The sequence below is a fragment of the Rhynchophorus ferrugineus genome, unplaced genomic scaffold, assembly GCF_030347505.1.
Source record: "Rhynchophorus ferrugineus isolate W39M unplaced genomic scaffold, kcgeb_rfMv2 rfM3, whole genome shotgun sequence".
NCBI lineage: Eukaryota > Metazoa > Arthropoda > Insecta > Coleoptera > Curculionidae > Rhynchophorus > Rhynchophorus ferrugineus.
This window is the reverse complement of record NW_027472582.1, coordinates 69,951,544-69,976,249: the sequence shown is the minus strand read 5'-3', so window position 1 is coordinate 69,976,249 and position 24,706 is coordinate 69,951,544. Positions and strand designations below refer to the sequence as shown.

At 31.4% G+C, this 24,706-nt stretch overlaps 5 protein-coding genes and 7 long non-coding RNA genes across 13 annotated transcripts in view; 4 read left to right on the top strand and 8 right to left on the bottom strand.

The window, feature by feature from the left end:
- The window catches only part of Epg5 (ectopic P-granules autophagy protein 5), a 71,253-nt gene that overhangs the window by 26,447 nt on the left and 20,100 nt on the right, over positions 1-24,706 (top strand). The gene's annotated exons all lie outside the window — the stretch shown is intronic.
- On the bottom strand, positions 516-973 carry LOC143193435 (uncharacterized). Its single transcript, XR_013005017.1, has 2 exons — positions 844-973; positions 516-787 (listed from the first exon to the last, which is right to left on the bottom strand). It is a non-coding gene; the product is annotated as an uncharacterized LOC143193435 (long non-coding RNA).
- Positions 1,990-2,460, bottom strand: LOC143193436 (uncharacterized). The gene is made up of 2 exons (XR_013005018.1): positions 2,307-2,460; positions 1,990-2,251 (listed from the first exon to the last, which is right to left on the bottom strand). It is a non-coding gene; the product is annotated as an uncharacterized LOC143193436 (long non-coding RNA).
- On the bottom strand, positions 6,054-6,468 carry LOC143193428 (uncharacterized). The gene is made up of 2 exons (XR_013005013.1): positions 6,387-6,468; positions 6,054-6,330 (listed from the first exon to the last, which is right to left on the bottom strand). It is a non-coding gene; the product is annotated as an uncharacterized LOC143193428 (long non-coding RNA).
- Positions 6,851-7,334, top strand: LOC143193424 (uncharacterized). The gene is made up of 2 exons (XM_076399633.1): positions 6,851-7,005; positions 7,060-7,334. The coding sequence occupies exons 1-2, from the start codon at positions 6,994-6,996 to the stop codon at positions 7,300-7,302; spliced, it is 255 nt and encodes an 84-aa protein (XP_076255748.1). The 5' UTR covers positions 6,851-6,993; the 3' UTR covers positions 7,303-7,334.
- LOC143193421 (uncharacterized) lies at positions 8,961-9,397 on the bottom strand. The gene is made up of 2 exons (XR_013005011.1): positions 9,355-9,397; positions 8,961-9,297 (listed from the first exon to the last, which is right to left on the bottom strand). It is a non-coding gene; the product is annotated as an uncharacterized LOC143193421 (long non-coding RNA).
- On the top strand, positions 9,916-10,329 carry LOC143193427 (uncharacterized). The gene is made up of 2 exons (XM_076399636.1): positions 9,916-9,999; positions 10,057-10,329. The coding sequence occupies exons 1-2, from the start codon at positions 9,988-9,990 to the stop codon at positions 10,297-10,299; spliced, it is 255 nt and encodes an 84-aa protein (XP_076255751.1). The 5' UTR covers positions 9,916-9,987; the 3' UTR covers positions 10,300-10,329.
- On the bottom strand, positions 13,502-13,949 carry LOC143193425 (uncharacterized). The gene is made up of 2 exons (XM_076399634.1): positions 13,912-13,949; positions 13,502-13,856 (listed from the first exon to the last, which is right to left on the bottom strand). Exons 1-2 carry the CDS (start codon positions 13,921-13,923, stop codon positions 13,614-13,616), a joined length of 255 nt encoding a protein of 84 aa, XP_076255749.1. The 5' UTR covers positions 13,924-13,949; the 3' UTR covers positions 13,502-13,613.
- Positions 14,378-14,749, top strand: LOC143193431 (uncharacterized). The gene is made up of 2 exons (XR_013005014.1): positions 14,378-14,413; positions 14,471-14,749. It is a non-coding gene; the product is annotated as an uncharacterized LOC143193431 (long non-coding RNA).
- LOC143193414 (uncharacterized) lies at positions 15,872-19,670 on the bottom strand. 2 transcript variants are annotated; one of them, XR_013005008.1, is made up of 3 exons: positions 19,553-19,670; positions 19,314-19,496; positions 15,872-15,969 (listed from the first exon to the last, which is right to left on the bottom strand). It is a non-coding gene; the product is annotated as an uncharacterized LOC143193414 (long non-coding RNA). The 2 variants fall into 2 exon arrangements; XR_013005009.1 differs by lacking the exon at positions 15,872-15,969 and having other exon boundaries at positions 19,215-19,496.
- On the bottom strand, positions 20,869-21,355 carry LOC143193417 (uncharacterized). Its single transcript, XM_076399627.1, has 2 exons — positions 21,213-21,355; positions 20,869-21,156 (listed from the first exon to the last, which is right to left on the bottom strand). The coding sequence occupies exons 1-2, from the start codon at positions 21,222-21,224 to the stop codon at positions 20,911-20,913; spliced, it is 258 nt and encodes an 85-aa protein (XP_076255742.1). The 5' UTR covers positions 21,225-21,355; the 3' UTR covers positions 20,869-20,910.
- LOC143193415 (uncharacterized) lies at positions 22,648-23,120 on the bottom strand. The gene is made up of 2 exons (XR_013005010.1): positions 22,996-23,120; positions 22,648-22,939 (listed from the first exon to the last, which is right to left on the bottom strand). It is a non-coding gene; the product is annotated as an uncharacterized LOC143193415 (long non-coding RNA).

The window sequence follows — 24,706 nt, the reverse complement described above, 5'->3', positions numbered from 1 at the left end:
AGTATCTTCCGACTAACCGACTAAGTTGCTTGACTGTAAGTCTTATCTACTCTGCTTTTCATCTAACGTGATATGTACTAATCGAAATAAATTGTGGTCAGGGGAAATAAGGTTTGGAGAATACAGCAGATGTGGCACAAATTCAATTTAAACGTTTCTATACAGGTTTTTACGGATGAGCCTTGGCATGATGCAAAACCACTAGGTCTGCTTCAATAAATATTCTTTCTTGGTGGTTCAGTCTAACGTTCCAATCAGGTGAATCATCTCTGGGAACCAATATTGTATGATTTCTGACGTTGCAGGTCTATTTCAATATTCTGCAATTGAAAACAGCATTAAAAGTTTTCTTGTGTTCTTATGTTTACTGAGTTTACACGGGAGTAGATTAAGAGTTACTGTTTTATCACAACAAGAACCAAATAGTGGTTTGATTTATTGACGGCTGCTAACTATGGTCCTATTTAAAGTTGTCATTGTAAAAAGTCATTGGCAAAGAAAATAAAATGTTCCCGTTGTTTGTTATTTATATATTTATTTCATTAAATTAAACAACTACTGCTGGTAATGAATAGGCGGCAGTGTATCCTGCAGCGTAAACAGCGGGAGCAGCTACATAGCTGCTATAAGCTAACGGGGAACTGTAGGCTGCTGGTACTGCAGCTGGAGTGGCTACCAATGGGGCAGAGTAAGCTACTGCAGCCAAACTAGGCTTGGCTTCAGCTTTGGGTTTGGCTTCAGGTTGAGGAGCGGCGAAAGCAACAGCCAAGAGGGCAGCGAATACGACCTGTTAATTAAATTTTGTTATAATCACAACATAATAGTCAATTTTTGATCACTTACGTATTTGAACATGTTGACTGATACTGTTTAGTTCGATAAAATGAAACTAATGCACTGCGGGTCTTCGAGGAACTTATTTATATAAAAGTAATAGCCTTCAACGTTGCACACGATGGTCAATGTGTCAAAAATATAATCGCTATGATTTGAGATTTGGTATTCAGAAAACGTATTTTTGCTCAACTATGAGACAAGCCGACATTCTGATTTTACACGTTTACATTTTTTCATTATTTCGGTTAGTATTTAATATATTTGATACATACTACTGTGATAACAAATATATTAATAATTTTGAGATAAAATACTGTTTTTTTATTTATCTATTATCTCTTTATCTTCAGAGTAACACTTCCAGGATACATAATATATTATACATTTATTTATACACTTAACTTTATTGATAATACATTTGTTTTAACGTGTTTTTTAATTGTTTAATTTAATTTCTGAAGTGACTTTCTGAGTCGGTAATTGAACTAATATTTAACTGCGATAACAATAATAAATAAGTTTAATTTATTTTCAATATAAATTTTGTGTGAAGTACTTCGAAAGAGAGTAGACTAAAACGTCTAACACCATCCGGTCTGGTTACTGGACATATAAGGACATTAGAATAAGCTATAATAAGTTAAGCTAATTAATTAAAATAGTATTTTATACAGGAGATCTTTTAATGAAGTGATTTTCTACATGCCACGTATATGTAATGTAAACATAACAAATTCTTATTGCCCTATGGGTCCTCTCAGATTGTGGAACTACTATTAAATTAAAGTAATTTAAAAAAATCATTCACGTGCGTTCATTTATAATTTATTATTATTCATTATTTCTTTAATTTTTTTACTTATCATCAAAAAAGGATAAATAAAATTCAGCCGTAATTTATAAGATTTTGTACTATTTTTTTAACTTAAAGCTGCTGTAGCTGATAAGTCTTATGATATTATATGATATTCACTGAACTGTGATTGACGAGTGAATGTCGATAATATGAATATAAGGCTGTCACAGTTGTTTCAAAATGAGTTTATCTTTCTTAATTTTTAATTTTTCGTAAAATTTTACATTAGAAATTAGCTTCGTCATTCTCTCAGATGCCGATTAACTATCAAGGGATAATATAACTATAGTCTTAAATCAGTTTTTTAATATTTATTTCAAATATTTAAACTAAAACAGCTGGTAAAGCCGAATAGTAACTTGAAGTATAAACAGCTGGAGCAGCTACATAGCTACTGTAAGCTAAGGGGGCACCGTAAGCTACTGGCACTGCAGCTGGGGCGGCTACCAATGGAGCAGAGTAAGCTACTGCGGCAAGACCTGGCTTGGCTTCAGCTTTGGGTTTTGCTTCTGGTTGAGGAGCAGCGAAAGCAACAGCCAAAAGGGCGGCGAATACGACCTGTGAATTAAATATAGTTATAGTCACGACAAACAGTCATTTTATAACGACTTACGTATTTGAACATGTTTGATACTGTTTAGTTCGATAAAATGAAACTAATGTCTACTATTTTAACGCGAAAGCCATATATACAATAACTTCAACCTCTAAATTTGTATTAATTAATGGGGCAAGTACAGTGTACTATAAATTAAATATTCTGAAGACATATTGTCAAGGACATGTCTGTTTAATCGCTGAAGAGGACATCTAGCCTTTAACATTTTTATTACAATTTTTACTGTTATTTGATTGTTCGTGTACATAGGAGTATATATTTTTGAAAAGTATTATCTCAATACATCATATAATCTAAATATTATATTGTACATAGTTGAGGCTAGAATACTTATAGGTTCATAAAACTTAGAAAGATATCAGCGTATCGTATAAGTAGTTCCAAGGAATGCCATTACTACACTATTTTGGGTTTCTTTTATAATCCTAACACTTTTTATGACAACTTGTATTTAAATTTTACTGCTTTTTTTTACTAAAAACATGATATTTAATATCTGTTTTCGATTTTAGTACGCAAAACGTGGTTTAATTTTTCCATTTATTTTAAAAAACATTTTTAAATTATACTTTTAGTCTTGTTTGCTTACAGTTGATAAATCTGATAAAATGATTTGTCTTACCCAATCTTAAAATAGTGAAGTCATACCATTCTTCACTAGATATTTCTTCCAGTTTTTTGTCGAACATTGTTCTACGTTCGGTCTGTTCTTTAGTTAGAGCATGACTTCTATTAAAATTCAATAGTACTTCCTACAAAAACACTTGCAAAATTCGATATATTTAATAAAGAATAAAATTAAAAACTATTATCAGGCAGTTTGGTTAAAGACATCAAACAAAATTTACCATTTAGTTAAAAAAAGTATTTCTACTATGACGAATTTTATGACTTACGAAAATTAGTAATTCAAGACATAGTTTTTATTACCGTATTCAGTTTGTGTACGTAAAACATACATATTAATGATGATTTTGCTTTTATTTTTACGATAGAAAGTTCGTAAATATAGAAGTGGGTGCTATCACTTGACTATTTTTTGTATTCATTATTCAGCAACTTCATTATTGTCTAAATTAATCTAATCCAAAGTTCATTGATACCATTGGTTGCATCAACTCATTGGTGATGTATTAACCTGCAAACAAATATAAAGACGTTAATTTAGTCACGGCATTTTCTCACTCATATTGTAATCGGACGTATTAATTTATTGAAATGCGATTTGTTTTTTTTAATTTAATAGCGTATTTATTACATATGACAATGATTGATTGATTGCTTAATTTTTATTGATTTACCTTGCAAAGTCGTTATGATTTTACGATCTTATTCGAAAAAAAAAACTTGAAAAAAGTGTTTTTTTCCATGAGCATTGACACTGTTCGCAAAAATGTGTTTACTGTACTGGAAAACATCAGAATGTAATCTTTATCGCAGAGGTTCCATCTTGGTCAATTCATATCATATCATTATGCGATGCGAATGATTTTAGTTTGAAATATTGAACGAGAAGTTGATTAACTAAAATAGCAGCTGAAATATTCGGGTATTGAATAGTTCCATTTTCTTTATAACATGCATTTTTTAGTCATCGAGTGAGTAATATGTTGGTTCACTTACTGACAACAATAATATTACTGTCGATGGAAAACAATCTATGTTAAAGGACCTTCTTGACAATATTGTTTATTTCATGTTGCGCCATACTGATTCCTTTAGGATTTATAGAGAGAAAAACACAGCAGTTTATGTTTATTAACAAGCATTCAACAATTGACTAGGTCCACAGAATAACAAATGTTATTAAAAAAGCCTACACAAGTAAAAAAGTATGCTCAGCTAGTCTTTGATAAGGTTTAGCACGAAGGCCTTGTTCATAAACTACAAAAAATGTTACCAAAACAACACACCAAACTATTAAAATCGTACATTACAACCAGAATGTTTAGAGTCAAACAAGAAGAAGCTTACTCCACAATAAAAGAAGCTAAAGCAGGTGTACCACAAGGAAATGTACTGGGACCAATGCTTTATCTATTTTACACTTGTGATATACCACAAATGGAGAATATTACGATGACTACATTTGCTGATGTTACTGCGATTATAGCTGTAGGAGACAATAGTGAAGAAGCCTCACGAAAATTACAACAAGCAGGTGACAATATATATAATTGGACACAAGCTCGGAAAATAAAGATTAACGAAAGTAAATCAGTGCATGTGCACTTCACCTACAATCAGACCGTACAAGCACCAGTAACATTAAATAATACTATTATTCCATATAGCAACAACGCTAAATACCTCGGAATGAATCTGGATGCAAACAAAACTTCGCTGGAAGGAACATATAAAGAAGAAAAGAAAAGAACTGGAATTGAAATATAGGAAAATATACTGGCTAATTGGAAGAAAATCACAATTATCAGTACATAATAAATTGCTATTATATAAGCATATACTGAAATCTATATGGACATACGGAGTTAAATTATGGGGATGTTCTGCAAACAAAGAGTAACATAAATAAAATACAAATTTTTCAGAACAAAGTCCTGAGAGGTATTGTGGGCGCACCCAAATACTATAGGACTGATTACCTACATCTAGACCTTCAGATACCCACAGTTAGTCAAGAAAACAAGAGAATTACAAGAAGGCATGAGGAAAGAAGCAGAATGGAGATTCTCATGAGAATATTGAAATATTGCAGCTTTTGTATACCACCAGAACAGGACGCAGACTCAAAAGAATCAAACCATCTGATCTTGTGTAGTGTTGTGTAGTGAGATGCATATAATAAATTTTGTAAAGAATATTAATTATATTTGTAATTGTATTATTTGTATGTCCGTTTTTTACTTTAATTTAAATTTGATGTAAAGAACTTAAGATGTTCCTATATAAATATGTAGTTTAACTAACTTTTTTTGCTTACTAGCCGCGAACCTAATAAAAATGTAATATTTGATGTATTTCTGTGTTTATTTATTTAATTCATTCAGTTTTCGGTTTATAATTAATGAGTCAAAACTAGCACGTCTTGAATTTTGATGAAATACTTTTAACAGAGGTATTTTGAAGACATTGTGGCGACCTCTTAAATAGTTTTGTATTCTTGTTTTATGTTTTGTGTGAATTTCTTTACATTTTGTCGTAAAGTTATCCATTAATAGTAATTATTTTATTTAGTAGTTTATCAGAACTATTTATTAGTTATTAGTTTATTAGTTGTAATAAAATCTGATACAATGGTGATAATGATGGTGATATTTTTACGATACTCATTTTTTATATAGCTCAGATTTTACATAAAATATATTTAAGGTCCATCTATTTTAATTTGTGAATGCTTTTAGCAGCCACAGTTCTTGAAGCATTGAAATTATTCAAGACATATACTTAAGCTAATGTCGGTATCATATAAATATTTGAGATTATTCAATCACCCTCAACTTCAGATTTTCTCATGTTGATGTAAACAATTAAAACATTCTACACATGACGAGAAATTGAATCGTAAATTGACATTTTAAATCAAGAATAGCGTTTTTATACAGATATAAATAGGCTAATGTTTACAGGGAATTATATTGATTCATGTCCAAGTTAATTATATGACGTATATGATCTATTTATTACGAACGTTATGTTTTACTAACGTCGTCAATAGGTCAATAATTAAAACAAAATTGTATATGTATTATAGGAAATGGTATAAGTAAAATGATAATAAAATTTTGACACGGCTTCATTTATTTCATTTTGTTTAAACTACAACTGCAGGGAGTGCGGAATAAGCGGCAGTATAACCTGCAGTATAAACAGCAGGGGCAGCTACGTAGCTGCTGTAAGCTAATGGAGCACTGTAAGCAACAGGGACAGCAGCTGGGGCGGCTACAAGTGGAGCAGAATAAGCGACCGCAGCTAAACTAGGCTTGGCTTCAGCTTTGGGTTTTGCTTCTGGTTGAGGGGCAGCGATAGCGACGGCCAAAAGGGCAGTGAAGACAATCTATAATAATATTTTGTTTATATTATTTAACAAAGGAATAAATTATGATTACTTACGTATTTGAACATGTTGGTGTAGTTGTTATTTGATTCAACAAGTTGAAACTAATGTTGAGTATTGTGATTAAAGGCCAATTTATATAAAAGCTACAGCCTTCGTTCAGTTTTTGATTTATAATTAATTGCTCAAGAGTAATGGGTCTTGAATTTTAATTGAATATTTTTAAACAGCGGTATTGTGAATATATTGTGCCAACTTGTAAATACTTTTGTATTCTTCATTTAGTTGTGTTATTCTTATTATGCTTTTATGTATTCTTTAAATACTTGCCATAAAATTATTACAAGAATAAGGATTTTGTATTAGTAAGGGACAGAATTATTTAATAGTGATGTATATTCATTAAATTTTGATATATTCTTGGAACATTGTATCAACTTCAGAACTTAAATAATATACATCTGAAGGTACACAAATTCAATAATTGTAAATCAGCTATGTCTTTAAAATATAACTGAATATTTGATTAAAATTCAGGACGTGTTATTCTTCGCGCATTCGTTATAAACCCGAGGAAGGTTATGGTATGTATATAAATTGGGGTTTGATCGTTAAGCTCATCATTAGTTTCATCTAACCGAACTAAGTAACAACTATATCAACATGTTCAAATACGTAAGTGATATTTTATCTATTGGTTGCACAATTATAAACAAAATATTATTATAGATTGTCTTCGCTGCCCTTTTGGCTGTTGCTTTCGCTGTCCCTCAACCTGAAGCTAAACCCAAAGCTGAAGCCAAACCCAGTTTAGCTGCAGTAGCTTATTCCGCTCCATTAGTAGCCGCACCTGCAGCTGTACCCTTAGCTTACAGTGCTCCATTAGCCTACAGTAGCTATGTAGCAGCTCCTGCTGTTTATTCCGCAGGTTACACCGCTGCTTATTCCGCTTTACCAGCTGTTGTAGTTTAAAGCTTTAAAAGAAATATAAAAACATCAATTTATATATGTGTTTTCATATCCTTTTAGTGTATATTCAAAAGTTTTGACAGTGGTAGAGTTGTAATCAAAGATTTTGTAATTATCCCCTGGTCAAAGCTTCGGTAACTTGAAGAAGCAATTAGGGTCAAAATTAAAAGTTCACGATATCAAATGTGGTTTGTATAACTTACGGGATATTGTAATTTTTCCAGATTTCTTAAAATAGTGCGTAATTTACTCTATATTAAATTAGCAGATATGCTAATTCACCATCTAAAACTCTTGTTATAAAAGTTTAAAAATAAATCTATTGTTATTACTCTAGTTTTACATTGCTTAATGTGGTCATATTAATAAGTAGCAAATTAGAACATTTCACAATTAATGTTATATAGATCATATCATTTATTTCTTTAATATGATAGTTAAGATAATTGCTTTCTATTATCGCAATAATAACAGGCTTATATCTTCGTTTATGCATTTTTTTTTCATATTTGGATGCTTTCAAATGTTTAGTCTATTCAAAGCTTTTTGTGTATACGTCATCAAGATGTTTAATGTTTTCCCTGCCGCAATTTGTAAATTCATTTTAGAATCAGACAATATTTTCCTTCTCATTTTATTATAGTTAAAAAGAGACACAATGCTGTCTAATTAGTTCGAACATGTAAACGAATGAGTCTGTCAAAGTCGTCTGGTTGTCAGACGTATGCAAAATTCTTGAAAGCATTAATGATAAGACGTTATAACTCTAACCTATAAACTATTGTGGCTGTATAATTAACTGTAGTTTTTAGATGTACTGTAATGGTAAAATAAATTATATTTGATAACATTTTTGTTCAATTATTTTATTTAGATTAGAATTTTGTTGTATATCAAAGCCCAATTGAAATAAAACTCAGAGTTGATGCGGCAACATTGCGACGTTTTGATGTCACAAATTTAAATGACGTATGTACAAAATAACTTTGAACAGACTATATATACAAAAAAAACAAAACTGTCTTTATGATATGAATTTTTGCCTCTCACTGGCCACATCATTAGAACTAATCTGTAAATAGGTACAATTTTTAACCTATTTATAAGATCGAAAGTGCTATTCAGTCAAGGTTTAGCCATTGATCCAAAGATGTGATTCTCATAGAAGGTGGGGAATATGTTACATTTGCAAAATAACTTGGTCACTTATGCTCCTCTAAGGACCATTATGTATATATAACCTCTAAGGATATAACGATATCTCTCGATGATTTTACTCGGTTTTAGTGTCCATTTTTAGTTTAGTTTTGTTTTGTTTTGTTTTGATATAGGAGTTGCAATTCTTGAAGCATTGAATTTATTCAAGACACATACTTAAGCTAATATTGATATCACATAAATATTTGAGAGTATTTTATGACCCTCAGTGACAGATTTTCTCATGTTGATGCAGAAAATAAAAACATCCTACACATACAGGAATATGAATCGTACATTAACATTTTAAATCAAGAATAACTTTTCTATACACATATAAATAGGCTAATATTTACGTGTGATTATATTGATCCGTCTCCAAGTTTATTAGGTTTTATTATGTGACGTTTGTGATTTATTTATTTCGGCTGCTATTTTTTCTATTGTCGTCAATAAGACAAGAATTAGAGCAAAAGTTTTTCTATTATATTAAGTATATATATATTATAAGCAAAATGATAATCAAATTTCGGTGTGTTGTCAGTTATTTTATTTTATTTAAACTACAACTGCAGGTAGTGCAGAATAAGCAGCAAGGTAATCTGCAGTATATACAGCTGGGGCAGCTACATAACTGCTGTAAGCTAAGGGAGCGCTGTAAGCTAGAGGAACTGCAGCTGGGGCTGCTACTAATGGAGCAGAATAAGCTACCGCGGCTAAACTAGGTTTAGCTTCAGCTTTGGGCTTGGCTTCTGGTTGAGGAGCAGCGAAAGCAACAGCCAAAAGGCCAGCGAAGACAATCTGTAATAATATTTTGTTTACATCTATAAAACTAATGGATAAAATATGATTACTTACGTATTTGAACATGTTGGTGTAGTTGTTATTTGATTCAACAAGTTGAAACTAATGTTGAGTATTGTGATTAAAGGCCAATTTATATAAAAGCTTCAGCCTTCATTCAGTTTTTGGTTTATAATTAATGACTCAGAAGTAATGTGGCTTGAATTTTAATTAAGTGGTTTCAGCCAGGGACATTTTGAAGACATTGTGGCAATCTCTAAAGAGTTTTGGTTTCTTCATTTATGCAACTTGTTTAAATGTTTATGTTTTTTTATATTTTTTTACAATATATTATAGCTTTTGCTATAAAATTATCACAGGAATAACAATTTTTTTGCTAAGAATTGCTAAACGATTTGGTAGTGATAATGAATATTAATTAATTATTGATATATTTTTACCAAGTTATGCTTTATCTAATCTAGAACTTAAATAAGGTATATTTATACATATTTAACAAATCCAATAATTGTAAAGAAACAATTAATTTAAAATTTAGCTGAATATTCTATTAAAATTCAAGGCATGTTTTTATTCGAGCGTTCGTTATGAACCCAAGGAAGGTTATGGTACGTATATAAATTGAGGTTTGATCATTATACTTAGCATTAGTTTCATCTTACTGAACTAAATAACAACTACATCAACATGTTCAAATACGTAAGTTGTCATATTTCATCCGTTGGTTATATAAGTGTAAACAAAATATTATTATAGATTGTCTTCGCTGCCCTTTTGGCTGTTGCTTTCGCTGCTCCTCAACCTGAAGCTAAACCCAAAGCTGAAGCCAAGCCTAGTTTGGCTGCTGTAGCCTACTCCGCTCCATTAGTAGCGGCTCCAGCTGCAGTGCCCGTAGCCTACAGTGCACCACTAGCCTACAGTAGCTACGTAGCAGCACCAGCTGTTTATTCTGCAGGTTACACTGCTGCGTATTCCGCTTTACCAGCTCTTGTTGTTTAAGACTAACCGAAATATAAAAACTTCAATTTATGACTGTATTTTCTTTACCCTTTTGTACACATATTTAGGAGTATTAAAATGAGAGTGGTAAATTCATGTATTTGATAATTAGCTTCAATACTTGTCTAAATAGAACGCTCCAAATTCCTAGTACAATTATAGTAGTTCATTGTATCACTATTATTATATATATTATTATAACTATTTATCTTCATAGATCCAGTACAAATAATTCGCGTATTTGCCAACCTTAATAAGTATTTTGTACATGTACACAACACTATATACATTCAGTTACAATTCTGAAGGTAGTTTTAAAACATTGTTATATGTTTTGTAATTAAATGAGGTGTTCGAAAATGAATTTTCCCATAACGTATCTATTTTATTTTCGCAAGAGTCATAAAATAAGCATTCCTATAACGTTTACTACCTATGAACTACCTTACTAACTATGAAAACCAATCATCCATCAATGAATGTCGAGGAGGGAATATTTCCATCTCAAAAGTTATTTCTTGTGGAAAATTATGTCTTTCTACTATACAATCAATTATACAGTAATTTTAGTTTTAAAAGTCAAAGGATTAACATCAACTTCCGGAATCTAAGATCCATCAGACTAGTTCCAATATTAACATGTAGAATAAATAAAACAACCACATAACAAAACATTCAACGTATTTATCATTTTTAACCGACTTCGTAATAGTAAGTAAATTGAAGTCCCCGGCCTACCTAGTAAAACACATTTTTTTGGCATTTTTTTAGTTTTTTTATTCAACATAATTCTATTAAAGGGTGATACACTAATTATAGCGACCCTCCAATTTTTCGATACAATTTTTATAGTACGGTTTGTCCTTTGCTTCAAAATAGACCTGAGTTTAGGCGATCACCTCTTCATTCGACGAAAATTTCTTCCCAGCGCGCATTCTTTTGAGATCTGAGAACAGGAAATAGTCCAGATAGTCCAGATCTGTAGAATTTGTCGGATGAGGAAGCAATTCATGGATTTTTACCATCATTTTCACTGATTTGTGACACGGTGCATTGTCTTGGTGAAGCAGCACTTTATTTTTCTTCAAACGCGCCCGTTTTTCGGCGATTTCGTCCTTCAGACTCCAATAAGGTATGTAATAGTCGCTGTTGATGGTGCTTTTTTCCTTTTTCAAGTTAGTCAATGAAAGTTATTCCATGCGCATCCCAAAATACAGACGTCATAACCTTGCCAGCCGACTATTGCGTTTTCCTACGCTTTGGAGCAGGTTCATCGTGTGCAGTCCACTCGGATGACTGTCGATTGGACTTCGGAGCGAAATGATGGAGCCATGTTCCATCCATTGTCACATATCGACGCAAAAACTTGGGTTTATTATGCTTGATCATCTTAAACACTGCTCCGAATCATCAACTCGTCGTTGTTTTTGGTCAAAAGTAATCTCGCGCGGCACCCACTTTCTCATACCTAAATATTATTTCGTGAATGATTAACGTTCAGCTGTTATTTCACTCAATTTCAATTTACGTTCATTCAAAATCGTTTTGTGAATGTTTTCGTCGGTAACAACCTCTTTTGGACGCCCACTGCATTCACCGTCTTCGGTGCTCATTTCATCACGTCTAAACTTAGCACACCAATCCTTGATGATTGATTTTCCTGGGGCAGTGTCCGGAAACTCGCCATCAAATCAAGTGTTTGCTCTAGTTGTATTTTTTCCCTTCAAAAAGCAATATTTTATCAACAGGCGAAATTCCTTTTTATCCATTTTATTCACAATAACAAAAGTTGCTTCACTCAAAATGCTATAATTCGCAAACTAATGATCCGACAGCTGTCAAATTTATACACGTCTTTCTGGGGTTAGGGATAACTAAAAAACATATGGATTTAATTCTAGTAGCGCCATCTATGTGTCAGGCTGGGGACTTTTCAATTGAATTGTTATATTCGGCTGTATATATATTTTTAATGTATGTTCGCCGATTTCTCCGTCAATTTTGGGCCGATTTTCAAAAATCTTTTGTTATTGGAAAGAGCGCATTTTCGAGGTGGTCCTATTGAAACCAAATTAGGATCTGTTGGGGGAAGGGGGGAAATTGAGGGAATACCACAAATTTCAAAGGCACGTACGTAATGTTTTCACATGTTTTTTAACTCAAATAATCAGATATTTGTTTATAATGTTATTACTGAATGCATTTGACGAAAAATCGGAAGTTGTTCAGTGTAAAATCTATTCAGTTTGCTTTTTATACACTAACCATATGGATGGTATGAGATGTTGTAGAAACACGATAGCCAACTATTTCTATGGTGTAATAGTTAGAATGTTAAGCTTACACGCGGACGATGGGGTTCGGTTCCCAACAGGGCAACAACTTTTTTTCTCTACTTTTCTTGGAACATTTAACTTTTTTTCCTTATTTTCAATCATTGTTTCTTTATTCCTATTTTTTCTCATACAGGCTGTACTTTTACTTGAGCTATCTATTGTCATAGATAATAAAATAACTTCGTAATTTATTGAGTAAATATTTAACACCAAAAAGATAAAAATAAAATATTTTTACAAGAAAGAATTTAATGGACTTCAAAAAATAAATAAAGAACTCACTAAAAGGTAAAAAACAATTAAACTTAGACTTCTAACACAGAAAAATCGTTTTAAAATAAAATATGTATGTACACAATAATCCTTCTAATAACTAAATAAAAATCAGTTTGAAGTGGGCACCGACGTTCGGTATTATTTTTTACCTTTTAGTGAGTTCTTTATTTATTTTTTGAAGTCGGTTCAATTTTTTTTTGTAAAAATAATTATTATTTTGTTTTTATATTAAAAAAATGACTATAAATTAGTTCTTTTAATTCCAGGTAATATTTCTAATTCAAGAAGATTTTTTTTCGCATTCTTTCGTATTAGGAAACTAAAATATATTAATGCTAGATACTAGTCTGTAATTTAGTACCGTACTGTTGCTTTGTAATGCATTAATTTTCAAAGGTAACTCATTTATTTTATTTTGTTAGATGAAAAGGAAATCTTCTGGAAAAAAAGGCTGGCTTCTATTTTAGTAAAATATATAAAATGGTATAACGGATACGCGGAATTGTATTTTTCAAGTTTCTATAACCTGCTGTATAAATTATTCGCATCCACCGTATTTGCCAAATCTAACACACAATATTCCTCCTATATCATACACTAATCGTACTTAAGCACTCTTATCAAGTAAAGTTATTTTTGAATATTAAAAAGGGAAAATAAAATATGTTTATATATGGATGCATTTTTATTTACTTTACAAATTTAAACAACAACCGCTGGCAAAGCGGAATAAGCAGCAAGGTAATCTGCACTATAAACAGTTGGTGCAGCTACGTAGCTGCTGTATGCTAATGGAGCACTGTAAGCTACAGGAACAGCAGCAGGAGCGGCTACCAATGGAGCAGAATAAGCTACCGCAGCCAAACTAGGCTTGGCTTCAGCTTTGGGTTTGGCTTCAGGTTGAGGAGCGGCGAAAGCAACAGCCAAAAGGGCAGCGAATACAACCTGTAAATTATATTTTGTTGTATCTATATATACAATGAAGATAGTAATCACTTACGTATTTGAACATGTTGTTGTAGTTGTTTTTTAGTTCGATAAAATGAAACTAATGTTGAAGATCCTGTTCCAAGCCCAATTTATATAGAAACTACAGCCTTCATTCAATTCACGTCTTGAATTTTAACCGAATCAATTTAATTAAGGATACTTAAAGGTCTTGAAGACAATGTTCATTCAACCTCTAAATAGTTGTATTATTAATTCATTTATATACATTAACGTTTTATCTATAATGTTATTTTGTATATTTTTTCAATATAATTATCGCAATAATATCAAGTCCAGAATATAATATATTTAAAGTCCACATATTCAATAAGTGACTAAGTATTTAATGTATAACTGAAAACTCGATTTAAATTCAAGACTTATTCTTGTCGCACTTTTTATAAACTCGAGGAAGGTTATGGTACGTATATAAATTGGGGTTTGATCGTTATGCTCATCATTAGTTTGATCTAACCGAACTAAGTAACAACTATATCAACATGTTCAAATACGTAAGTTGTCATATTTCATCCGTTGGTTATATAAGTATAAACAAAATATTATTATAGATTGTCTTCGCTGCCCTTTTGGCTATTGCTTTCGCTGCTCCTCAACCTGAAGCTAAACCCAAAGTTGAAGCCAAGCCTAGTTTGGCTGCGGTAGCTTATTCTGCTCCACTGGTAACCGCTCCTGCTGCTGTTCCTGTAGCTTACAGTGCTCCATTAGCCTACAGTAGCTACGTAGCAGCACCAGCTGTTTATTCTGCAGATTACGTTGCTGCTTATTCCGCTCTGCCCGCTGTTGTTGTCTAAATCAAATTAAATAAAATATATTAATTGACAAGCATCCATTAATAGGTTTATTTAACTTTTCCCTTTGTCCGATGTGTCTCTTTTATGGCAAATTTGAAACTGTTGACGTAGGTTGCGACTTTAATCACAAATCATTACTTTATTAATTGTTTTAATCTTTCCATTTTATCTATAGTCTGTGCACTTGTACGTTAATGGGTATCAATCTTTTTGGATAATATTGTTATTTTCTTCCTTTTAAGTGACGTGAGTCTAACAGGGAATATGTCCAAGAGGCAGGAGCGCTGACTTAAAAATATTTAATTCAATTTTGTATAGAAGTTAATAGTATTAACAATTTTATGTTTACTTAATTGACTGTAAATTAACGCGACTTTCGATACTGCAAATTAGATTAAGAGAATTAGATTTAGAAAGAGACGAATGCTTTGATTAACAAATTTAAATCTTTGATAGTTTTTTTCAAACCTAGGGAATGTTTGTAAAGGTAATCTTCAAACATAAATATTTTTACTGATTAAGCCTTATTTGTGATTAAAATTATGTCCATTTTATGTTGTTGTGTGCCATCGCTATTGTGAACTGGTGGACCAGTTATTATGATATACAATTTATGTTTATTGTTTGTCTCTATTTTTTACTATAAATTATTATGGGCTATTAAAACACTGAAATCGTTTGTTTTGCCCTGAACGTTTATTTCTTCTTTGTCAATATTTTTGAACCACATTTATACTTGTTTATTATATTTATCTTCATTAGTTTTACCTTCTTCGTTATATTTTTATAATTGAATTTTTAAATAATAGTTTATCAGGTGATATTGGTATTCAACCTGAAGTTAACGGCGAATTGTTCAAAAAACCAACTCTATATTTTATTAAATCGTCTAGTAGGTCGTGATTTTGTAATAAATTTATAACTTAGCAAAGATATGTTAATGATACTTCCACCAGTTCCAGGTATATGTCCGGCGAAGTTCAATATGTCTTTAACGTTCGTTAACCTACACACTTTAAAATCACTCCAATTTAGAATAATTTTGTTAAAGTAATTTTGTTTGAGGCGAGTTTAATATCATCTATTGATGCCAATTCTGACGAAAACGTTTTTAAAATAATCATAATTTGAGCTTGTAAAAAATTAAAAAAAAACTAGTTTGGTCATGTTTGTGTATTTGGATCAATTATTTTTACATTATGACTGAATATGCAGAGGTGTAGCCTGCAGCATATACAGCTGGTGCAGCTACGTAACTGCTGTAAGCCAGAGGAGCACTGTAGGCGTAAGATAAAGCGGGGGCAGCGGCAACCAAAGGAGCAGAATAAGCCACAGGCGCTGCTGCAGCTATGATAGCGGGTTTAGCATCGGCTTTGGGATCGGCTTCCGGTTGTGGAGCAGCGAAAGAAACGGTCAATAAGGCAGCCAAAACAATCTAGACATTAATTAAAGCGTCAATCGCATATTTGTAATTATCTTTGCAATACTTACGTATTTGTACATGGTGAGAGATGTTATTAATGTCACTGAAATGAACCAACTAATACTTGTGTGTACATCGAAAGGTTATTTATATTAAATCGGCGACCTTAGGTCGTATAATAGGAGGTATTGTCATTAATATGCAAACTGCATGGCGTTTGAAGCATAAACCGTTTTGTCAGTGTTTAGTTCTAATTTAAGTGTATGCACATGTACACTTTATTTTACATATTTTGTGCAGTGCTGACAAATAATTTTTTCAAGCTTTGAATTTTATTTTGGAGAAACTACACGTGTTTTACAAAGTTATGCAAAGCCTGCTCATGAATGTGGTGGATAATGTTAAACAAGTGACAATCTAAAGGTGCAATATCTGATGAATACGGGTTACAAGTCGCAAAAATGACTTTTTTATATATTAGAAATCAGTTACTAACTAAACCTCACCTCTCAGCCCGTTAACTTGAAATGTTAAGGGTGATAATGAATATATGAAAAAACATTATTTTGTTTTTCTTTATATAAATACATAGTTTTTCCATATAGTTATATATTTTTTATCATTAAAAATCATTGATACTTATTTCGAATAATCGATTTATTTTTAGCTTTTCGATTGGCTTTTTCTACAAATGTTACTTTTTAAGAATATAATTTTTTTTTATAACATCTTTATTAGATACGCTTAGTACAATCTTAATTTACAATTAATTTATCACTACTTTACCTATGTACTTGGATTAATGAACAAGCAAGATGAGTGCGAGAAAATACATCAGTATGTATTCCACAATTATAGCAGTGTAGAGCAGATACAGGAGAGGTCCTAAGACGCTACCTTGTGGAACTCCAGCCGAGATATTTTTAAATGTCGAAAACGCCATTTCGTGCGATACTCTTTTCTTTCCAATAAATATAACTCCAGCAATTGACAATAGTTACGCGGTAACAATTTGCTCATCTTACAGATTAATCCCAAATGCCAAACCCGATCAAAAGCTTGTGAGACATCCAAGAATATTGCGGGGCAGTATTTCTTTTCCTCAAACGCTCTTTCAATAGCCGCAGTTACTCTGTGCACTTGATCGATTGTTGAATGGTGATTTCGGAAACCAAACTGGAAATCTGGTATTGTTACCAAATGTTTAACACGTTTAAATATCAGTTTCTCAAATAGCTTTGATATTGCAGGTAGTAGCGAAATAGGTCTGTACGATTCGACTTGTTCTGCAGGTTTGTCAGGTTTTTTGAGCATAATTATTTGTGCCACTTTAAAGCATTCCGGGACATGCTTCAGCCTTAAACGGACATTAAATATAAATAAGTATTGTGCGAACAATTCAGCTTTTTCATTGTCGCGTCGAACCCATTCATTTCGATCATTTTTAATTGGTGGTACACGAATAATTGGTCTTTTAAATCTTCGAGTTGCTTTCCATAGCGAATAAATCTTTGTCTGATTGTGGGCTTAATTCAGTTACATACTTTTGAAAGCAATTCTGTTTATATTCTTTGATCTTTTAATTCGTCTGATTACTAATTCTATTAAAAGTAGTTTTGTCTGCAGCATTTCTGGTTCTGTACCATACTCTTCTAGCTTTTCGCCTTTCTTTTGTCATTTCTCTAATTTCGAGGGGGTAAAGTACTTCATATTCTGACTTCTCTCTTGCTATTGGGGTAGCATCTTTTGCAGCTGACCGAATTTGTTCAGTTATATGTTTGGTTTGTTGCTCAAGATCATCTATAGTTTTAAGTCTTACTTTTAAACTGATTTGTTCCTGTAGTATTAATCTGAATTTGTCCCAGTCAGTATATTTGTTGGTAAGATTAGGCTTTTTTGCTTTTCTTAGGATTGTCGCGCCCAGTGTTAACAATACTGGAGTGTGATCAGATGTTAGATCGCAGAAGCTTTCTGTACTAATTTGATTTAATGAGATGCCTTTTGTAATGTAGAAATCCAGCAGGTCTGGGACTTTATTATTGTCCGCGGGTCAGTAAGTGAACCCCAAGCTGTATGTTTAACATTAAAGTCTCCACCAATAATAAGCCGTGGGCCTGATTTTGAAAATATATCTTTATATCTTTATATATCTTTTCGACTGGCTTTTTCTAAAAATGTTACTTTTTAAGAATATAATTGGGCATATTTGATGTTACAAGAAGCGGATTTTTTAGGAATTTACTGTGTTTCCAAAAATATTATATTAACATCCTAGTCCTGAAGTTGGATGTCTTTTCTAACTAAGTACCACATCGAATATAACTAAAATATAAATATTATTTTGTGTTATTATTACCCAATAACTTTCTATAGATATCAGTACCATAAACAAATTTTCATTTAGTTTATGTTCAAAACCACTCAAAACTAATAGTAATAATATGATAAACGATTTAACCTGACATTTATTGGGTTTACCAGATTGGGAACCTTAGAAGTCATTTATAATTAAATTCTTCATCGAACGTTTAATAAAAAAATAACACTTTTTTATAGTTTTGCTATTAGTTTCCGACTTTGAGACGCGTTTATTATTCCTATTTAGACAACTGTCTGTCATTACTTACGATCGAATATATCTTAAAATATAACCTTACATAATAATTATTTATACGTTTTTGTTATTTTGCCGTTAACCAGGAAAACTTTAGTAAATATTAATAAGTCTAGTAAGAAATATGTTATTCATACACGTGTATTTGAAACGATTGTTTCATTTAAATGTTTTCAAGTGTCATTAAGTGAATAGCAATGGTGAACGATTTTTGATGTTTCTGAACTTACTCCTTTTAATTTATCGACTAAATTTGTTAGATTACGCTAATTCTTTGTGCCGTGAATTGGTATTGTGATTTGATTGATGATTTTATACTTATTAAAATCATTATCGTTATAAATCAATTTAATATTATCTGTTTATGATAAATACTAGTGTTTTCTTCTGAAGCATATTAATCCGACTAAAACGTATTTGAAATAATGATAATTTGGGGGTGTAGTTATAGAGAAACAAAATTATAGCTTGGTGTCATGTTTATGTATTTGGATCAATTATTTTTACACTATGACTGAATATGCGGAGGTGTAGCCTGCAGCATATACTGCTGGTGCCGCTACATAACTGCTGTAAGCCAAAGGAGCACTGTAGGCGTAAGATACAGCGGGCGCGGCGGCAACCAGAGGAGCAGAATAAGCCACAGGTGCTGCTGCGGCTATGATAGCGGGTTTAGCATCGGCTTTGGGATCGGCTTCTGGTTGTGGAGCAGCGAAAGAAACGGCCAATAAGGCAGCCAAAACAATCTAAACATAAATTAAATCGTCAATCACATATTTGTAATTATCTTTGCAACACTTACGTATCTGTACATATTGAGAGAGGTTATTAATGTCACTGAAATAATTCAACTGATACTTCAGTGTACATCGAAAGGTTATTTATATTAAATGGACGACCTTAGTATGTATAGTAGGAGGATCTATCATTAATATGCAAACTGCATAGAGCTAAAAACCAACACCATTTTGTTTCAGTGAGTGTTAATTTGTGTATGCGTACGCATATATTAAATTATTTTATCCACAGCCATTAATTTTCTCAATGTTTCAATTTCATATCGCAAAAAAAGTCTCTTCATATAAAGGTGGTGAATAATGTGAAGCATATAGTAATAATATAAACGTACAGTATTTAGGTGATTTCTTTTTTATATTTGTAGCAAATCGTTAAAATCGCTTACTTTATAAAGACATAATTAGACATATTTGAGGTAAAAACAGCCGTATTTATTAAACATTTACTGTGTTTACAAAAAATATTTTTTAAGAGTATTCTGGTCATGACGTTGGGAGTACTTTATAATTAAGTACCACATAGAATATATACTAAACAATATTTTCCGTTGTTTACATAAGTACACTGTTTTTTTTTTCATTTTTTCAATTTTCATTTAGTTTTTATTGAAAACTAATAATAAGTAATTGTTATATCATTATTGGCCTCATATTTATTGTATTTGACAAATTGGAAACATTGGGAGTCATTTATAATTAAGTGTAACAACGAATATTTAATAAGAAATAACATTATTTTATGTTCATACTATTGGCTTCCGGATCTGAGTTACGTTTATTAACCAAAACTAATCTAACGTCAGGTTATCCTATTTAAACATGTGCCTGTCACAGATGTATGATATTTTTATAAAGCTTAATCCTCTTACGAATATAATTGAAGATATTACTAAATATAATCATATATAATTATTATTTATATGTTTTTTGCATATTGCCATATGAGAGTAGAACTTTGGTAAATGTTAATAAGTCTACTAAGAAGTATGTTATTCGTATAACGTGTGTTTGAAAGTTATTGTAAGTTTCATTAATTTCAATTAATATTGACGATGTTTCTGAACTTGTTTATTTTCATCTATCGACTTTAAATTTGTCAGATCATGTTAGTTTTTTACGTTTTGGCAGGTGTCTTGAATTGATATTGTTATTTGATTGATCAATTATTATGAATTGATACTAACGAATGATTATCGTTACAGATCAGTTTAATATTATTTTTTTATGATAAATGCTAGTGTTTTCTTCTGAAACATATTAATCTGACTAAAACCTATTTGAAATAATAATAATTTGAGTGTGTGGTTATAGAGAAACTAAATTATAGCCTGGAGTCATTTTTATATATTTGGATCAATTATTTTTACACTATGACTGAATATGCTGAGGTGTAACCTGCAGCATATACAGCTGGTGCAGCTACGTAACTGCTGTAGGCCAGAGGAGCACTGTAGGCGTATGATACAGCGGGTGCAGCTGCTATCAAAGGAGCAGAATAAGCCACAGGAGCTGCTGCTGCTGCTATGATAGCTGGTTTAGCATCGGCTTTGGGATCGGCTTCTGGTTGTGGAGCAGCGAAAGACACGGCCAATAAGGCAGCCAAAACAATCTAAACATAAATTAAAACGTCAATCACATATTTATAATTATCTTTGCAACACTTACGTATTTGTACATATTGAGAGAAGTTATTAATGTCACTGAAATAATTCAACTGATACTTCAGTGTACATCGAAAGGTTATTTATATTAAATGGACGACCTTAGTATGTATAGTAGGAGGATCTATCATTAATATGCAAACTGCATAGAGCTAAAAACCTACACCATTTTGTTTCAGTGAGTGTTAATTTGTGTATGCGTACGCATATATTAAATTATTTTGTCCATAACTATTAATTTTCCCAATGTTTCAATTTCATATCGCAAAAACAGTCTCTTCATATGAAGGTGGTGAATAATGTGAAGCATATAGTAATAATATAAAAGTGCAGTATTTAGGGCATTTGCAATATTTGTGAAAATATGTTTTTTATATTCGAAACAAGTAACAAACGTCACTTCATTTGAAATATTAACGTTTTTTTTTGTACATATATATTGTTTTATCATAAGGTGATTTCTTTTTTATATTTGTAGCAAATCGTTAAAATAGCTTACTTTATAAAGATATAATTAGACATATTTGAGGTAAAAACAGCCGTATTTATTAAACATTTACTGTGTTTACAAAAAATATTTTTTAAGAGTATTCTGGTCATGACGTTGGGAGTACTTTATAATTAAGTACCACATAGAATATATACTAAACAATATTATTTTCGGTTGTTTACACAAGTACACTGTTTTTTTTTTCATTTTTTCAATTTTCATTTAGTTTATATTCAAAACTAATAATAAGTAATTGTTATATCATTATTGGCCTCATATTTATTGTATTTGACAAATTGGAAACATTGGGAGTCATTTATAATTAAGTATAACAACGAATATTTAATAAGAAATAACATTATTTTATGTTCATACTATTGGCTTCCGGATCTGAGTTACGTTTATTAACCAAAACTAATCTAAAGTCAGGTTATCCTAGTTAAACATGTGCCTGTCACAGATGTATGATATTTTTATAAAGCTTAATCCTCTTACGAATATAATTGAAGATATTACTAAATATAATCATATATAATTATTATTTATATGTTTTTTGCATATTGCCATATGAGAGTAGAACTTTGGTAAATGTTAATAAGTCTGCTAAGAAGTATGTTATTCGTATAACGTGTGTTTGAAAGTTATTGTAAGTTTCATTAATTTCAATTAATATTGACGATGTTTTTGAACTTGTTTATTTTCATCTATCGACTTTAAATTTGTCACATCATGTTGGTTTTTTACGTTTTGGCAGGTGTCGTGAATTGATATTGTTGTTTGATTGATCAATTATTATTATGAATTGATATTGACGAATGATTATCGTTATAGATCAGTTTAATATTATCTGTTTATGATAAATACTAGTGTTTTCTTCTGAAGCATATTAATCTGACTAAAACGTATTTGAAATAATAATAATTGGGGTGTGTGGTTATAGAGAAACTAATTTATAGCCTGGAATCATTTTTATATATTTGGATCAATTATTTTTACACTATGACTGAATATGCTGAGGTGTAACCTGCAGCATATACAGCTGGTGCAGCTACGTAACTGCTGTAGGCCAGAGGAGCACTGTAGGCGTATGATACAGCGGGTGCAGCTGCTATCAAAGGAGCAGAATAAGCCACAGGAGCAGCTGCTGCTGCTGCTATGATAGCTGGTTTAGCATCGGCTTTGGGATCGGCTTCTGGTTGTGGAGCAGCGAAAGACACGGCCAATAAGGCAGCCAAAACAATCTAAACATAAATTAAAACGTCAGTCACATATTTGTAATTATCTTTGCAACACTTACGTATTTGTACATATTGAGAGAGGTTATTAATGTCACTGAAATGAATCAACTGATACATGTGTGTATATCGAAAGGTTATTTATATTAAATGGACGACCTTAGGTTATATAGTAGGAGGTACTATCATTAATATGCAAACTGCATTTGACACATAAACTATTTTGGTTCATTAATTCCTATTTTAATTCAATTAAATGTTGTGTCCATCTCTGCCAACTAATTTTCCCAATCTTTTTGGAAAACTACACATGTTAAAGTTATGCAAAAGTTTCCTCATTTTGAGCTATATTTTATAAGTAATATTCAACAAGTAATAACGTAAAGGTGCAATATCTGGTGAATATGGGGACTTTGAAGTAGTTGCGAAAATGAAGTTTTTTTGATATTCGGAACAAAATACTAAAATCATTCTGTAGCACATTAACTTAAAATATACAGCTATTCAAGATTAATTTTTAGATGTGAAGTTCGTAATCAACATATCTTGTATGTTGCGATAAGCAAGGAAACCTTTATATTTTTATTATATATATATTTTTTATAATGATTAAAGTTTAGTTAAATGAATGACAGTCGAGTGATATTTACAACATTTTCCAACCTGTTTTTCATATTGTCTGATTTACAGTTTATTGGTGTCTGATATGAACAGATGGGATTTAAACGTTCAGAGGTATTGAACTACAACTAAAAACTAATAACTTGAACATTGTCCTGGATAAAGTCTGCAATATTTTTTTTCGGGCTCTTTTTTTCTTTTTCTATTTTTTCTTTTTATATTAGGTATGTTAATTAGGTTTATGAAAAAATTATACTTATAGACTGTAAACATACTAATATAAGGTTAAGATTTGAATAAATTTGTTCTGCTTTTTTTTATAACATCTTTATTAGATACGCTTAGTACAATCTTAATTTATAATTAATTTATTACTCTACGTTTCCTATGGACTTGGATTAATTCACAAGCAAGACGAGTGCGAGAAAATAATCAATATGTATTCCTCAATTATTAAATTATAATAACTTATAGCTATAGTTTACACTAAAGGTATACACTTTATATAAGTTCGAATGGTTTTGTTCGCTTCAATCTCCTGACATTCTGCGCGCTGACCAGCAGTTGTATTGCTTCCACGTTAGTATGATTTAGTAATCTTCTTTCGTGTTTCAATGCGAAATCTTGGATAACTTCGCAAATCCATTTGATTTCCAGGTCATCGTGCAGTTCTTCGTTGGTTACGTAGCGATAGGCATTCGTAATCAGTCGAAGAACTTTGTTTTGACAGCGTTGTATGACTATTTGATTTGAATTTTTAGTGCAATCCCATATTTGCACCCCATAGGTCCAAATTGGCTTTATATTTGCATTATAGATGAACCTCTTTGATTTTAGATCAAGTTGAGAGTATCTTCCGACTAACCAGTATAGTTGTTTTATTTTGGTTCTAATGTGTTTTGCTTTTTGTCTAACGTGATGCTTAGCGTAAAATGAAAAGGAAAAATCCACTTCGAGTTTAAAACGAATTTTAAATTTTTACAAACAGCATTTACACGTCATCCATGACGTGCATAGGCTGTTTTATTGGCTTTATTTTATAGGACTATATACAGAAATTTATACACTGTAAACATATCATTATAAGTTTCCAAAATTTTGCGGAAACATACGTTTTGATATAACTTAGTTTAATGTATTTTAAAAATGAGA